This window comes from Barbus barbus, assembly GCF_936440315.1.
Source record: "Barbus barbus genome assembly, chromosome: 47".
Taxonomy (NCBI): domain Eukaryota; kingdom Metazoa; phylum Chordata; class Actinopteri; order Cypriniformes; family Cyprinidae; genus Barbus; species Barbus barbus.
The window spans coordinates 1,342,503-1,360,894 of NC_136725.1; the positions used below are offsets into that span (position 1 = coordinate 1,342,503).

The 18,392-nt window shown below is 38.5% G+C and overlaps 1 protein-coding gene across 1 annotated transcript in view; it reads right to left on the reverse strand.

Moving 5' to 3' along the window:
* The window catches only part of fbn2a (fibrillin 2a), a gene marked incomplete at both ends in the record, with an annotated part of 50,549 nt that extends 33,665 nt beyond the window's left edge, over positions 1-16,884 (reverse strand). The window contains 10 exon segments of the mRNA XM_079410599.1: positions 404-529; positions 625-693; positions 1,092-1,207; positions 2,030-2,192; positions 2,274-2,379; positions 10,591-11,298; positions 11,452-11,530; positions 12,018-12,513; positions 13,390-13,458; positions 16,794-16,884. Coding sequence (XP_079266725.1) covers positions 404-529; positions 625-693; positions 1,092-1,207; positions 2,030-2,192; positions 2,274-2,379; positions 10,591-11,298; positions 11,452-11,530; positions 12,018-12,513; positions 13,390-13,458; positions 16,794-16,884 — 2,023 coding nt within the window.
* Positions 16,885-18,392: the final 1,508 nt, after the last annotated feature.

The window sequence follows — 18,392 nt, forward strand, 5'->3', positions numbered from 1 at the left end:
CAAAACCTTTTTTTTTTTTTTTTTTACAGCTTTTACAATTACTAGGACACATTTCTCAATATTTAGGTCAATTTTTCACAACTCTTCCCACAGTTCTCCTTACCAACCTTAAGCTTGGCACAGCAGTAAATTTCTCATCTAAAATGCACTCGAACTACCAAAATGAAGTGTTTATTGTAAGTGTCTTAAATCAAGTCATTCTTTCACAACAGCAAAGTTTGTCACTCAACAAACACACATACTCATAAAACAATTACCTAAAAAAAATACACTAACAACAGGTACCACGTCATGTTTTCTTTTGTATTTTTTTTCGAGAATGACAAGAATGACAGCTCTCTGTTGTTTATGATTCAGTATATGTTACATGAAAGACCCCTTACAGAGAAAGTAGCCACCAGACCTTCACAGATGAGCTGCAGGTCACTGTAGCTGAAGCCTGATGGGCACTCGCAGTGGAAACTGCCAATGTGGTTTATACACACGCCATGAGCACAGATGCTTGGGATTTCATGGCATTCGTCAATATCTGAAAATATCAGATCAAATCCATTAAATGCATGAAGTAAAAACAACTCCTACCATTGCTATTAAAATTTCTCTGACTGTGAAATTTGTCTTTACCTTTCGGCTTTCTGGTTTCAATGTCAATCCTGAATCCGGTCACGCTGCCACAAAGACTGCGATAGTCACCTAAAAACACAGAGAGAATGTTTGCATTTGGACTCAGCTATAGTTCTGAAATACAACTGTCAGAATCTCAATCTGACGAAAGATTATTCATTTAACCCCATTTCAACGATTAAGGGAACGCGACTGGTGCTATAGGAGCTTGAATAGCATTGCAGCAATTCAGTAGCAGAGGCTAATCTTGGACTTTAATCCTGCATCTCGAAGAGCTTGAGAGGTCATCCTCCTGCAGTTCTCTAGCATCAGCTACTGACTGATATGAAAGCGAAACTCTCTCCATGACATTCAGGGCATGTCAAGAAATTAAAATGATTCATAAATTGTAATAATGTTCTTTGAAGATTGTGGTTTGTGTGTCTTTAATAACACTACAGTTACAGTAAGTGAATGTGTGTGTTCACCTGTGCCAGGGCTCGGACAGGCCTGGCATGGTTTGTTCCAGGCTTTGCCCACAATGTAGGCACAGCAGCACAATCTCTGTGTGGTGCTGAAGTTGAGCTGCTGTGCACAGGTGCCACTGTAGTTCCGGTAACACACTTTTTAGACTTTTCCTCATGTCTAAAACAACACACAATCCAACAATTTGAATAGTTGAAAGTGAAGTGACATACGGCCAAGTATGGTGACCCATACTCGGAATTCGTGCTCTGCATTTAACCCATCCAACGTGCACACACACACACAGCAGTGAACACACACACACCGTGAACACACACACACAGCAGTGAACACACACCGTGAACACACACAGCAGTGAACACACACAGACATACACACAGCAGTGAACACACACACACACACAGCAGTGAACACACACACACCTTGAACACACACCCGGAGCAGTGGGCAGCCATGCTGCAGCGCCCGGGGAGCAGTTGGGGGTTCGGTGTCTTGCTCAAGGGCACCTCAGTCGTGGTATTGAGGGTAGAGAGAGCGCTGGACATTCACTCCCCCCACCTACAATCCCTGCCGGCCCGAGACTCGAACCCACAACCTTTGGATTACGAGTCCAGCTCTCTAACCATTAGGCTACAACTTTCCCATTAACAGTTTGCATTCTTCAAAAAAATAAATTGTCATAATTAAGTACACTAACACACATGAGTAGAGCAAAATATGTAATTAAAAGCTATTATTATTATTCAAACTATTAAGTAAGTACATTTTATTTATAGAGCACATTTAAATTCAGCTTACACTGACCAAAGTGCTGTACAAAACAATCATAAAATACAGTAATGTATAAAATAAAATACAAATTAAAATCCAAGATAACAATGCTAATCCATAAATTAAAATTCAGGAAAGGCTTAATTATTAAACACTTAATTAACTGTACTGTGTGCATCCGTTGCAGCAGAGCATGCCTGACGCACCCATGCAGCCGTGTTCTCTGCTCACTGGCATGTAGTCCTGTGGGCAAACACATGTGTAGTTTCCCAGTGTGTTGTAGCAGGTGCCTGGCCCACACAAGCCTGAACTGAGCACACACTCATCAATATCTGAATGACACACCTTACAGTCAGACTCAACCTTCTGAAGATCAAACAGCTGACAGAACTATTTCTGACCGCTTGTCTCACCCTCACACATGCGGCTGTCCGTGTTGAGGTAGTATCCGGCTGGACAGTCACACTGGAAGCTTCTGAATGTGTTGATGCAGTTTCCCCCCTGACACAGACCCGGCAGCTATATAATATATAAAAGCGCTATGTAAATAAAGGTGACTTGACTAGTTTTTATGTATAATTTTTTCAGTATTTCTCAGGGGTCTGGTTTCAAGTATAATTCTTTTGAAGTAATGGTGCATTACATAACAGTATCTAGTAACAAGTGTTAATGATAATTCCCTCTTGATATTTGTAATTTGAACTGTCTTCTGTACACAGGCCACCAAGGCACCATACAGACTTTATCAAATAATTTGCTGATTTTTTATGTTAGTAGTTAGTTCTGGCTGCAGATAAAGTCTTAATTATTGGAGATTTTAATATCCATGTAGTTAATGAGAGCGATGCACTTATAGACATTCTGAACTCTATTGGAGTTAGACTGTAAGAGAAACAGGTAAATTTAGCTCAAAGGGAATTAATTATATTTATAGGGAATTTTGACAGAATCAATGTCTTACAGCTAATCAACTCATCCAGAAATTGGCCGTAACTCTGCTACTTATTAATATATTGATATTGAAAGTATAGTGAATCACTATTTATCAGCACAGTAACGAGGTTAAGACATTAACTTGTAAACATAAAACACAATACTTTTCTTTAAAAACAAACAAGACTTTATTGGATAATTCTAAGACAAACACGCACTTACACAATTACACACACTGCAGAAAGAAAGTGAGGAAATAATGACTTTTAGGAAAGTGAAAATATGGATTCCCAAGTTTCTAAATTGATTGCCATCAACATTTTGGAAAAGTTGATAACCTCCTTCCTTTAGCTGGGATCATCTCATATAAGTGTTCTTTGTTTTTAAAGCTGTGAGTAGTTAGTTTAGTGTCTAAACTCTGGAGCAAGCTACCTTGCATTGTTCAGGAGACAGACACACTCTATCGGTTTAAATCTAGGTTAAAGACCCATCACTTTAACCTGGTTTACACATAACACACATTTCAATAATTATAATCTTTAAAGGATTGTTAAACTGCATAAATTAGATCAACCGGAACCAGGAACACTTTCCATAACATCCAATGTACTTTTTTTTTTATTGTAAGTGAAATGGCATCAGTGCTAATATTTAATCTGTCTGCATCATTCTTATTCCAAGGTTACCCTAGTCACTTGGATCTTGGATCCACTTGGTGGATCAGCACCTAGAGAGGACCACAAAAGCTAAATGTCAGCGGAGACCATGACAACTAGATGAGCCCCAGAGACAAATTCTCTGTGAAGAGCTCATCACCAAACAGCCATATGCAGAGCAAAGACCCTGAGAACCAGACAAGTTTTCTGTACCGAACCTATGGCCAGCTTCAACTCCCCTCCCATCAAACACTGGCGTAATGTATCCTGATCGTCAAAGAGAAGGGACTGGATGAGATATTCAGAAACTGAATCTCCAAAACGTAACAACTAGGTAATTTTTGCCTACAGATTGGCCAGCCATGAGAGTGTGATTCACTGCGATGGCCGCCACTCAGACTTTGAGCATGAAAGGGGTACCAGTAGCTCTTGTCAAAAGGTCAAAATGGACAAAACATCACACAAGGATGGGTCTTCATTCCAGACTGCACACCAGTCAGAGAATACAAACCATTTGAGGGTTTACAGGCATCTTGCAGATGGGGCTCTAGCCTAGGGATGGGCGATATGGCCTAAAAATGATTAAGTTTTAAAGATTAAGTTTATTTCATATAGTATTATTAATGCAATTAACTTGAAACTTTCTGTACACAGCCAACTTATGGCCATGCTAATTATGATCAACAGCTCATCTCCATTAATTGCTCTTATCAACCATAATAATGCGTTACGGACGCTTCATATTAAATCATATGCATAGGCTACTGGCACACGTTTACCACGTTGCTGATGACTGAAAGCCTGTGTATGGCTATACTGCTGTGATCTGTTTCAGGCTTTCCATATCATAACATTTTAGAAATGAATTCATTGTAATATCTCAGAAATGGCATATTTAACGAGAACATCGCGGAGATTTAGACATGCTTTGCTGTTTGGGTCAGAAATGCACAGGCGGACTGAAGGAAAAATCGCTAAAACTATTTTAAATGTCATATAATGTTCATTGTTAATATTATTATCTTATCTAAACTTTTTATGTGTTTCAAACAAACTTATGTCGCCATCTGCGTTTCATTCATGCAGAGAGCAAGATTTTGCGTGCTGGGCTCGCGCATGCTGTGTGAGACGCTCAAGAGATGTGGGCTACATCATTCTTATTTGTCTACATTTTTTTTTCTTCATTACAAATCTTGTTTGGTTTTATTTTGTATCATTGCATGTTAAAAATAATTCACTATGTTATGCAGATGCAAAACGCTAGACTGCGAATAAGATTAGTTACAGTTTCACATTTTATAAATATTTGAATAATATATTCAGCATATTTAACAACCTGTTTTGTATCTTTATTTAATGCATAAGCGATTTATTAAAACAAGTTTATGAGGCTATGCTCTAGAGTCTAGACTATTATTCATATTCAAGTGTTTGTGCGGAAAATAATGCGCATGCATGACAGTGAGGTGCTCGCGCGGATCACTTGCATTTTTTCCTGATAATTAAACAACTTAAAATAATAATAATTAAAAAAAGAAAACTTAAAATTGGGGCTCGTCACATACATGAGAAATATTTCTCAGGGCTCTACGCTTACTTTTCTTTTTAGGAGCGCTTGTGCTTCTAATTTAAAATATTTAGGAGCACGGTCAAAAATTTAGCAGCACCTTCAAATCAATAATCAACAATTCTGATCAAAAATTAACCTTCCCATTACGAGGTGATATTTGACTCAAAGTGATTTACAGGGAATTTTGTTTTTACCTTTGTAATGGCATTTTTCTAACTTTATTAAAAGTATGGCATCTTTTATGTCAAATTCAAATTGGACGTGTTTCCACTCTTTGTAACCACCATTTTTCTGTACACTTTGCATATTACGGTAGTTTGCTCCTCATCTGATTTTCTGTAACCAAACCAGTTGCAAATGGGGGGAAGTCGTGGCCTAATGGTTAGAGAGTCGGACTCGTAATCCAAAGGTTGCGGGTTCGAGTCTCGGGCCGGCAGGGATTGTAGGTGGGGGGAGTGAATGTCCAGCACTCTCTCCACCCTCAATACCACGACTGAGGTGCCCTTGAGCAAGGCACCGAACCCCCACGCCGCAGCATAAATGGCAGTGGTGTGTGTGTGTGTGTGTGTGTGTGTGTGTTCACTGCTGTGTGTGTGTGCGTGTTCACTGCTGTGTGTGTGTGCACGCGTGATGGGTTAAATGCAGAGCACGAATTCCGAGTATGGGTCACCATACTTGGCTGAATGTCACTTCACTTCACTTCACTTCACAAATTGTGGAGGTAGCTCCTCGCGTAACAACAAGCTCCTCCTCATGGTGCGTTCACACCAGACGCGAATGAAGTGTTAAGCGCGAGTGATTTACATGTTAAGTCAATGCAAAGACGCGAATAGTATGGAAAGCCAAAGTATTCATAAACGCCTGCTCGGGCGTCTGATTGCACACTGACACGTCAAAAGCGTGCGCGTACTTTGCCATGAAAACGCGCGTTCTTTGGGATTACATTTACATTTAGCTGACGCTTTTATCCAAAGCGATTTACAACTGCTATATATGTCAGAGGTCGCACGCCTCTGGAGCAACTAGGGGTTAAGTGTCTTGCTCAGGTACACATTGGTGTCTCACAGTGGATTCGAACCCGGGTCTCTCACACCAAAGTCATGTGTTTTATCCACTGCGCCATCATCACCACCCCGGATTATGGCGGATTATGGTTTTGTGTATCAAAACGCGCGTCTTCCACATGTGATTTCCTATGAAACGCCCGTTCTTGACGCGCGCTTTGGAGTCACCAAAAACGCGCGTTTTTGACGTGCGTTTATCATAACAGGAAATGGGCGTCGAATACGTGCGTTTGGAGTCGGACAAAACGCACGTTCTGAACGTGTTACAGGTAAACCAAACAGGCAGAACAAACGTCTTTTGAAGTATCCACACAGGCGAAAACAACGTGCTCTTTCTGTAGTGTTCTCAAAATGGCACGCGTCAAAAGCATGTGCTGACTTCATTGCCCGATTCTGTCATGTGTCCGCTATATCCTCCTGAGACCACCCCAAAAAAGCTTTTTTTCATGTCATTACATTGTTTAGAGCATTAGAAAAAAAATTGAAAATTAACATTTTTGAAAAAATATATTTTATTCATATTTTTTTTCCTAAAAATAAAATGGCATGAATAGACATCAAAAAGGCAAAAACAATGGGATTTTTTTTTTTAAATCACCAATATATTTTTAGGTTTCAGGATTTTTCTCTTCTAAACTTTGTTTAAGGATGATTCTCAACTATGTTATAAAATATATAACAAAATGATTTGATATACCATTTTGTTTTATGCAATATGTCTGTAAAAATTTCCATAAACTGGTTTTCCCATTGAACAAAGTGCATCTATCTAATTTGCATATTAATGTGTTGCTGTTGGGACAGCATGTTGAAAAAAGAATTGTCATAATGGGAGTAATAATTGGCCAGATGTTAATAACAATATATAATATTTCATAATAAAATTTATATATATAATTTATTTTTCTATTCAATTGTTTTGTCTATTCAATTGTTTTCTATTCAATTGACTCTATGCACGATCACTTCCGCGTTTGGTCTCAGTCCGCTCAGTTACATCCGGTGCAGCACCGGAAGCCGTTTTCCCTATTGGCGATAACTGTGTGAAGATGGCGCAGGAGAGGATGACACACTACACTCGCTGTTTACAGGAGCTTCCTTGGATAACGGTTAATGATGTTAATCGTATTGTGAGGCAATCAGCTGTTACACCCAACAGTAAGAAAGAGAAGGGCTTCAAATTATATATTTCGAGTTATATCGACAATTTTGAGGGTGAGTATTCTCATGCTATAATGTTATACGAATATCGATTCTAGCTGTCTCCGTTTCTCACAGTTCATATATGTCTTTGCATTATTTGTGTTTATTTGTTTATATATCTATCTAGTTACATTTTATGTACATTGTTTGCATCTTATGTGATATTTTTTAATTAATATACATTTTGGATTTTACTTTATTAACGTTACTAACTGTAAGTAATATCTCAGTTTCTAGTAAGGATAAGGTGACAGGAGAGATCTGCGTGAGGGCGACATGTTTCAGGTCGATGAGGAAGTCAGAGAAGCCGCATAGTTTGAGAGTAGGAGGACACGATCAAGACTTTAGCTAAGCAAAGTTAACGTTTTAAATAGAGATGCACCGATCGACCTGTGTTGTGCCAGATATTGCTTGTGCAGCCTGCCTTGCCACAGCAGAACTGTTTTGTGTCTCCGAGCAACACAGGGTTTTTTTTAGTTACTGAATGAATCCACGATTTTTAACAAATCAAGTGAGTCAATGATTCAGTAATCCATTCATAAACACAGTTGCTTGCCTCGTTTCTGAATGAATCAGCTGTTTGAACAAATCTGTTGAACTCACTTATTCAAACAGCCATTTGCTGCCACCTACTGGTTTGGTTTCACTTTATTTTATTTTCATTTAAAATTATCATTGCATTTTTTTCAATATTTCCTATTTGTATGTTTAAAAATATTTTATCTATAAAATATTTGTAAAATAAAATGTATCTTATAACATTATTTATGCATTTTAAATTTTGCAGTGTAAATTAATTTATGCCACCTCAGCTTCATCAAGCAGTTTGAGCAAATACATTTAATTAAGATGCAGCTTTGCAGCTGCAGTGGAAAGATGGAGTTTGTTGATACTGATTTCATTTGAATGGTAACAGCTCCATAGCTCAATTTCAGAAAAAAAAAACAGAATCCGAAGAAAATTGTAATCGGTGCATCTCTAATTAAAATAATAATAATAATAATAATTGTTGGTTCTACATCTGTCAAAAGATAGGCATAGGTAAAATGTAATGGAATGTATGGATGATAGTAATTACAGTATATGGCTATATTTAAAGTCTATTTATAAATAATATTAATTGCTAATTCTTGCCATCTTGTTTAATTCAATTATCTTCACAGATTGTATTAAAGGACTCTCGTCCTGTAATACTCTCTCAAAGCAGTTGTTCCTGTGTTGCTGGCACAGCAGTGTGCAACCACATTGTTGCACTACTCTACCAGGCAGCACACTACTCACAGCTTGGCCTTAGTGCAGTTCCTCCAGTTCGCAGCTGCACTGAAGCTGAGCAAAGCTGGCACAAACCAAGGACAATGGTGAGTTTAAATCGATTGCTTATAAAAATGATATATTTAAAGGTAAGTTATGGATAATGCAGTAAATTAATTATTAAATACAATAAACATGTTTTGAATTTAAAATTGTATTTACTAAGTTGTAAAGAGTATTATTAAAATATAATACAAACACTGCTCTTTAGGGTACATAATTTTTCTTGATAATTTCTTGGTAATTTCTGTGAACAGTGGCCATTATTCAGAAATATTTGACTGCTGAATTGACCTACTATAGTAAGAATATAAGAATATTAGTATTGTAAAATATTTTTTGTAATAATCATATTATTATTATTATTATTATTATTTTTATTATTAACATGTCTCTTGTGTATCCCTAGGGAATCAAGCCTGGTCCTGTCAATAAAATGGTGCTTCTGTCTGCAAGACCCAAAGAAAGGAAACTTGCTGAGGGATTAAGGTGAGACACTTCAATTCTTCATTGTAGTTTTTTCAAATTCATACAACAACAACAAAAAAAGATGAATATGTATGAAATAAAAAATATGAACGATTAGACAACAGATTATGAACTAAGGAATTTACCTTTTGATGAACATTTTTATTCCATTTTAGGAGTACCCTTTACAAGGGTGTCACCAGTGAGCTGCCTGACCTGTCAGTCCTGCAAGTGGCAGAGGTTTACAAGGACTTCGCCAGTGCTACAGCCCCTTTGATCACCACAATTGGGATTTCCAGTGAGGATTCTTTGGTGGATTCTGCCTTTGGCAAAGTTCAAGCTGGAAGCGTGCTATCATACCAACAGCCACCAGCAACAACTCGCAACATTAGTACACATCCTGATGCCCCAGCACCACCACCTTTGCCACTTCATGGTTACAGCCTTGACACATCTGTCTGCTTGTTTGTCCACAGCAAACATGAACAATTACACATGAGGTCATTGGAGGTGACTTTGGAAATGGCTCACAATATCGAGACAGCCACCAAAGACCAAAGTGCATCCCTTGATTGGCATTCTGTCAGAAAACCAAGGGTAACATCATCTCGTTTTAGGGAGGTTTGTCATGTGCGTGGCCAGAGCTCAGCTGAACACCTGGCTGAAAGAGTGTACAAAGGAACTCGCCAGACAGCACACATGAAAAGAGGACTGCAAATGGAATCTGCTGCAGTTGAGGAATACTGTCTCCTGCAAGAAGTAAACTATTATCCTTGTGGATTTATGATTCATCCCGATGCACCTTGGCTGGGGGCTTCTCCTGACGGGATTATTTTTGACCCTAAAGAGCATCATGTTTTTGGCCTTTTGGAGATCAAATGTCCAAATGTACAAAGTTACGTAGACTGTCCTTACCTTAAATTTCACAATGGCACACCAGAACTGAAAGAACAGCATGCCTACTATTGGCAGGTTCAGGGACAAATGCTGATCTCAGGATTGGACTGGTGTGATTTTGTCATTTATGCACAGGATGACATGATGGTCCAGCGCATCTACAAAGACATCAAAGTATTTCAGACCATTCGAGAGAAAGCTGACCATTTCTTTTTTTACTTTTACCTGCCAAGATGCCTACAGGTATAGAAAACACACAAACAAACAAACAAAAAAAACACAGAAGACAAATAATCATTTAATATTGTATTTACACAACATCACTGTACAGGAAATGTTTAACACTGTATCAAAGTTATTTATATTTACATATTTACATTACTGCAGTGCAAATGTTTAAAGTTATTTATATATTTACATGTTTACATTACTGCAGTGCAAATGTATAAAGTTATATATATTTACATGTTTACAGTACTGCAGTGCAGCCAACATTGTATAAAATAATTTATATACATGTTTATATTATTTATTACAAAAATAAATCTAAAATCAATCTCCAACAAATGTTTTCTTGTCTTTAATCCTTTGCCCAAGCTTTCACTAATGGGCCATTCTGGTAATTTACAAGGAGGCAAGCAACAGTGTATAGCTGGTTGATGCTCCCTGTAATAGAAAGAGGGATGACTGTGTCAAACAGCTTGTGTTGCTTCACCCTGCGGATGAGACGCTCAACGTGGACCCTCAGCCGAGCAATGGACTGTGTCTCCCTCACCTCATCAGCCGACATCTGTTCCCTCTTCGACAGGTAAGCAGGTCTGTAGACTTTGCATGGCACACAGTCATCAACAAGAAACCCTTTGTCAACCATTATTGCCATACCAGGTTTCAACAGAGACACAATCCCAGACTGCTTAAAAAGTTCCTTATCACTGACAGAACCTGCATACAGGGATGAGACAAAGGTGACTGCGCCATGTGGTGCCATGCCGATTAATCCCTTGAAGGTGCAGTGGGACTTGTAAGTGGAAAAGACTTCACTTTGAAGCAGAAGTGAGGATGGAGTTTGGCAACGCAATTCTGTGCAGTCAATCACCACTTGTGTGTCTGGGTAGTCCTGGAACTCATTGGGTAGATGAGCCTTGATTGCCTCCTCAGACATCCAGATGCGGACAGACCCAAGAACAGTGTACAAAAAATTGGCCCAGGTTGTAATAATTCGGCTAACTGTGGACTGATGGATGTTGGATCTGTGGGCAAGATCCCTCTGTGTTAGGCCAACTGAGAGGTGGACCATGAAGAGGAAGAACTCATCAATGGGCTGCAGGGACTGACCCTGTAAAAACAACAAGGTTTCCAATTATGTGCATATAATGTGCGGGCTAGGCTTCCACTGAAAATATAGAATTAAGTTTTGTTCTTCTATTTCTTTATTTACCCATCCACTGCTTGTTGTTCCAACGTCACGCCTCATTGTAGTTGCTCTTACTCTGGACACACGAATCATGTTGTGGGATGCAGGTTCAATGAGTTTCCAGAAAGCCATTAAATGGCTGTAAGTTCCGAACCTAAAGTAGATGTAGGACATGTTATAAATGTACATAAATTACAAACTGAAATGAATTACCTACAACAATTCTAAATATTAAATTTAAAAATATAATCAAATTATATATATATATATATATATATGTATATGTGTGTGTTATATATATATATATATATATATATATATATATATTATCAGTACTCAAAAACAATGCCAGCAAGAATGCAAGCTGCTATCGAGGAGAAAGGAGACCATACAAAATAAAAATAAAATCTATGTTTTTTTTTTTGGCTACTATGTGTGAATCAAGACTAGTTGTTTCAGTTTGCCTAATAAATGAAAATAGACAATAACATTTTTAGTTTAAAACACGTTTTTGACAGATTCCTAAAATATTTGTGTTTACTCTTCATTATGACAAGTGGTCTATAATAAATTCGTTAAGCATACACGCACACACACACAGTATCTTATATTGTGCAGTACGTAAGGGTTTTAAATCGTACCTTGTGTAGAACCTTATATCATCGTCAGAAGCCGCAAATCGTCCCAAACAAAATCTTTGACTGACCGACAACTCCTCCACCTGTCTCCTTAGTCGCTCCACCAGATCTTCAGTCTGATCCAGTGCCTTATCAACTGCCGCGGGTTCTGGAACTGAACAATAATCATGTTCCAGATGCTGGGCACCAATCGGCACGGGATCCTCATCCACTTGAGAGTCAACCTCCCTTTTTTGCCATACCCCGGTGCGCCTTGGTTCAGCAACGGAGTAGCCGTTCCACTGGAATAAGGTGGGTACTGCCCCTTTCCTCAGCAAGCGACGCGCTTTAGGGGTCAATGGCTCGATCAAATCATCACTAATAAAGTGGCGACTGCAGACCCTTGTATGAGATGTGATGTTAAATCTCTCACGTCGAATGTTGTGAATCCACTTTCTACGTGTTTCTTCGTCCACGGGAAAAGTGTGGAAACTCAGTACAGAGTTGAACTTTGAGGAGGCTTCACATAACGGGACACAACAATGTTCAGCCGAACTACTGTCTTCCCGCCGTTGATATTTAAACTTTCTGCAAGCCATTACTATAATATATAACTATATAATACTATATTTAATACTTAAATTATAAATCGCTGTCAAATGAATGTTATGAAATAGTTTTGCCGGTATCCTTCGCTATAGAATGCGCTATGCGGAAGTAAATAGGCTGACTGAGATTCTACCGGAAATACGTCAGCAGCGTTCGTGCATAGAGTCTATTGGGCCCAGCATTGGCAGTGGGAACAGAGCCACTGCCCAGAGCTGAACGGGGGATTGGAAGATAAGCGCCAGTTTCTTGGAGGGTGGTCCAAGCTCAGCAGAACTTAGCCCTCTGCTCTTCGTCCCTGAGAGATCAGGAAGGACTCTGTGGCTCAGAGTCTAACGTCAATTTCGGGGCAGGGGCCCTGGTGCTCAGGAAAATGGTAGTGCTTCTCAAAGCTCTTTTCTTCATCGAGTTGAGGGCAGAGGAAGCAGAAGACGTGGCGCGCCATGACTTGATAGATATGTAGTGTGAGAGCGGCATTGTTTGTCGGGAATAGCAACAGTAAATAAGGATTTAATGATGAATCGTCAATTGATGAACTTTACACAGTTATTGAACCAAACTGAATCAACAATGAACTGATTTCAACTGAATAATGAATGAGCTGCTTTAAAGCAGAATTGACTTCTGTTTGCATCACTGAATCATTACTTCAGTGTAATTACCAGTTTATCCTTGTAAAGCTGCTTTGAAATAATCTGTACTATATTAAGCACTATATAAATAAAAGTTAACTTGATCTGACTTTACTGTACAGTTATTGACAGTATGTTCAGCGGTGATGCCTGATTACCTTCCAGGATGATGGTGATGGGGTTGGGTTTGAACCCCTCTCCTCCAGGACACAGTGTGTTATATTCCGCTAGAGACACATGATATTCTCATCAGTCAACTACCACATTCATATTTATCAATATTTTTCAATATGCCAAGCCAATATGAATATGAACTTATGTTATTGTCACAAAAAGATATTAAAATTATACTGAAAGTGCCTAGAATAGCTATAGAATTAGTGACTAAATGATACAAGAAAAGCTAATTAAAAGCCTCCACATGTAATAACCTAGAACACTATCTAACACTTGACGACTGCTCTGTCAATTCTTCTTCATCAGTTAGGAACCTAGGTGTGCTGTTTGATAGCAATCTTTCATTTGAAAGCCATGTTTCTAGCATCTGTAAAACTGCGTTTTTCCATCTCAAAAACATATCTAAATTGCGACCTATGCTCTCAACGTCAAATGCAGAAATACTAATTCATGCGTTCATGACCTCAAGGTTAGACTATTGTAATGCTTTATTGGGTGGTTGTTCTGCACGCTTGATCAACAAACTACAGCTGGTCCAAAATGCAGCAGCTAGAGTCCTTACTAGAACCAGGAAGTACGACCATATTAGCCCGGTTCTGTCAACACTGCATTGGCTCCCTATCAAACATCTATAGATTTTAAAATCTTGTTAATTACTTATAAAGCCCTGAATGGTTTAGCTCCTCAGTACTTGAGCGAGCTCTTATCACATTATAGTCCTCCACGTCAGCTGTGTTCTCAAAACTCTGGCCGTTTGATAATACCTAGAATATCAAAATCAACTGCAGACGGCAGATCCTTTTCCTATTTAGCACCCAAACTCTGGAACAATCTACCTAACACTGTTCGGGAGACAGACACACTGTCAGTTTAAATCTAGATTAAAGACACATTTCTTTAACCTGGTTTACACATAACACACTAATACACTTCTATTATTCAAATCCATTAAAGGATTGTTAGACTGCATTAATTAAATCAACCGGAACCGGGAACACTCCTCATAACACATGATGCACTCATTACATCGTAAGAAGAATGGCATCTACGCTAATATTTGTCTGTTTCTATTCTGTTTCTCAGTCCGTGTCCGGATCAGATGGTGGATCGGCGCCGGGAGATGATGTCTGTGGCCCTGATCTTCGGCGAAGGCTGGACACCTGGATGAGCCCCGGGGACAGATCCCCAGTGAAGACCTCGACTTAAATACAATAAAACTACAAATAAAAGAAAATAACAAAAATTATAATAAAATACCTAACTACATAATACTATTATTGTTAGAAATTGCAACAATATTAAAAATAGAAATTTTAATTAAAACAATAAAAAATTTCTAAAAATTTTTATTAAAACAATAAATAAACAATAATATCCTGGCCAGAGGAGAACTGCCCCCCCGACTGAGTCTGGTTTCTCCCAAGGTTTTTTTCTCCATTCTGTCTCAGAGGGAGTTTTGGTTCCTTGCTGCTGTCGCCTCTGGCTTGCTCAGGTGGGGACACTTAATTTCTAGCGATTATCATCAATTTGATTTCACAGATACTATTTAAACTAAACTGATCTAGACAATGACATCTCTGAACTCAATAATGAAATGCCTTAACTGAAAATTGAGTGTTTAATCTTATTATTATACATTACTGACACTCTATCCTCCAATTTGATTCTGTTAAGTGCTTTGACACAATCTGTATTGTTAAAAGCACTATATAAATAAAGGTGACTTGACTATATATCATCAGCTGAACTCACGGGATTCTGGATTTTGTGTCGGTCCGCTGGAATCACGAAATGCTGAAAACCACATTCAGAATCACCATGATTCACTTCAACCAAACAAGATTCAATCAAAAACACATTTCAGATGAATCAGGACAGACATGTGCATCTATTTTAATGAATGTTTGCAATAAGGCAGATTCTCATATGTATGAATGTATAAAGTATGACTTTAATCACACGTACCAAAACCCTGAGGTTTCCTTCTGTTTTGTGTTTCACAGAAAGTCATCTCTGGAAGGACCTGAGTGAGATTTCTCTGTGAACGGTCTCTTAAGGATCCTCATCTGTCCATCATGAACACATTAGAGCAGCATATATAATGTTTATGAATGTGTCATTGATTAATGCTGTATGATTATAGTGTGATCATGACGTGCTCACACTCACCACCGAGTGTTTGATTCACTGAATCAGAGAGAAGTTTGAACTCTGTCTCTCCACACGTCACTGCGATGTTAGACATGAGTCAGTGCTGACAAAAAAGCCAGATTTTAAACCACAGAACTGCATTATATAATTATTGCTTGATAAGTGTGTTCTTACAATACATATTGACATATTATAAACATTTGTGGGAAAGATGTACTGATGTGCATTCAAAAGATTCTCATCTTTAGGGTTAAATTAGTCGTGAATTCATGGTTTGACAGGAGAAACAGAGAAAACCCCAAGGAATAGTAGAATTGTGCTTTTTTTTATAGACAGAAAATCTCACAGCACTTCACTGACATTTAGTGATCAAACATCAAGAAACAATAACTTACTGCGTAGCATCATTTTCATTACATATTATTAATTTTTTATTACTCTTTATAGTAGAGGTCTAATAAACTATTTAACCAGTTCTTTCAGTTATGACATTATTAAGTCGTCAATAATGGTTTTGTTCCATAACGTAAATTACAATGCAGTCCATCTGATAAATGAATTAAAAGCATGTACAAATGAAAACTGATGTTCTCTAATAGTGTGATGACAGAGTCTCAGATGCTAAAGCAAATGCAATTACAATCACCCCAGTCTCTTCTAGGCCTACATTACTACATTAGACAAGCACCCAATGAAAAAACATTCTGTTTCTTCCAAAATCTTAGTTTTCCGTTTATTTATTTTTACTACATTACTCCTGAGAAAATTGTCTAATGTAAGCAGATTATATGAGCGATCTGATCACGAGAGCCAAATCTCAAGCAGCAACATTTAATTGATTTAATAAAGTCTGCAAATACTTCAGAAGAGTTTTCAGAATATACTTCATACAGCGGATAGTCAAACCTAAAGGAGTTATATATTTGAAACAACGCATGACATACACGTTATCAGATCTGTAGTGAAGCCTTCAGTCACTGAGAGCAATATGAATCACGGCTGACGGCGCGCTTATGAACAGACACTCAATCCTCTGATTTCCACCAGATCCTTGGTGTGTGATCTGACATGGCCTGAGCGTTTGCAAAACACATTTGAGGTTATGAATTTTAGATTGAACAGCTGGTCCATACGGTCTTGTGCTGAGAGACCAGCTGCTCTTTATTCAGATCTGGATCCAGTAGATCTGGACAGATCAGAGAGAAGCAGGTGCATGTGATTTACTGTGTTTTACCCTCACAAACTTCAGCTTCATGCAGATGAGCTTTCCCCAGAAGAAGAATCCGGATCACTGGATCATCTGGGCTAGAGCTGCTCGCTGACATCTCTTAAAAAGACTGAAAATATGATTATATAAAATAAGGCTATATTGTAACTGTAATTTCAATTAAGAGAAAGGCGACAGCAGCAATGAACTCAAATGCCATTTGAAAGCATTGGTACAGTGACATATTCATCAGCTCAGTGTTGAAAAGATTTAATACAAACTCAGGCTAACTGAGACCTGGTTTCACAAACAGGCCGTAGATTGAGCCAAGATTAGGTCGTAGTTCAATTAGGACATTTAAGTAGGTTAAAAAAAATGTGCCTTAGAAAAAAACATTACCGATGCGCATCTTGAGACAAATCAATGACATTTATATATTTTAAGATATGTCAGTGCAAGTTTCTTTCAGTTGAAAAAGCCCAGACATGCATTGTAGTCTTGTCTATAAAACCAGGGGTTAATGTGTTTGTGTCAGATTGTTTAAACCGTATAAACTTTCTTACCAGCTCGGGTCGCCTGAACACAAGCTTCTAGAGAGCAAATACACTTCAAAACCTAAAAAACACAATCTCAGTATATGATTCTTATCATCACTAAACCAACATATGATGCACAAAACACACAATGTTGCATGAAGTATAATCTCACCAGGAGTTGAGCTGCTGTTCAAGGTGGTTTACTTAGGACTCAAATAAATGAATGAGTTTAATGCAAACCAGTGGCTGCCACAAATAACACTTCTATGTATGATTGTCTTCTTTATTTGTGGTGAGCACATACAGATTGTAATGCAAATCAGTCTATAATAAATCTACAGAGATCAATTACAAAGCCACATTTTTTTTGAGTTAACCACCAAGTTTCAGTTGAATTTTCATCCGAGTTCCGTTGTGAATGTAGACATTTGATATTATTTTCTGTTCATATTATTCAACGTAAGATTGATTAATGCTTAGTGTATCATCAATTACAATGACTGAAGTCGTGGCCTAATGGTTAGAGAGTCGGACTCGTAATCGAAAGGTTGCGGGTTCGAGTCTCGGGCCGGCAGGGATTGTAGGTGGGGGGAATGAATGTCCAGCGCTCTCTCCACCCTCAATACCACGACTGAGGTGCCCTTGAGCAAGACACCGAACCCCCAACTGCTCCCCGGGCGCCGCAGCATAAATGCTGCCCACTGCTCCGGGTGTGTGTTCACGGTGTGTGTGTTCACTGCTGTGTGTGTGTGTGTTCACTGCTGTGTGTGTGTGTTCACTGCTGTGTGTGTGTGTTCACGGTGTGTGTGTTCACTGCTGTGTGTGTGTGTGTTCACTGCTGTGTGTGTGTGTTCACTGCTGTGTGTGTGTGTGTTCACTGCTGTGTGTGTGCACGTTGGATGGGTTAAATGCAGAGCACGTATGTCACTTCACTTCATTAGCAGAGCCCTTATCACTGTCTGCATGAATATCTGTGCTTTTCAGCTTTCTGCTGTGGAAAAAAGGAAATTTGTCATGCCAGCCGTGAGAAGGGATATGGCAATTAAGTAGATCTTAAGCAGAATAATATTAAAGTAAAATAACATAAAAT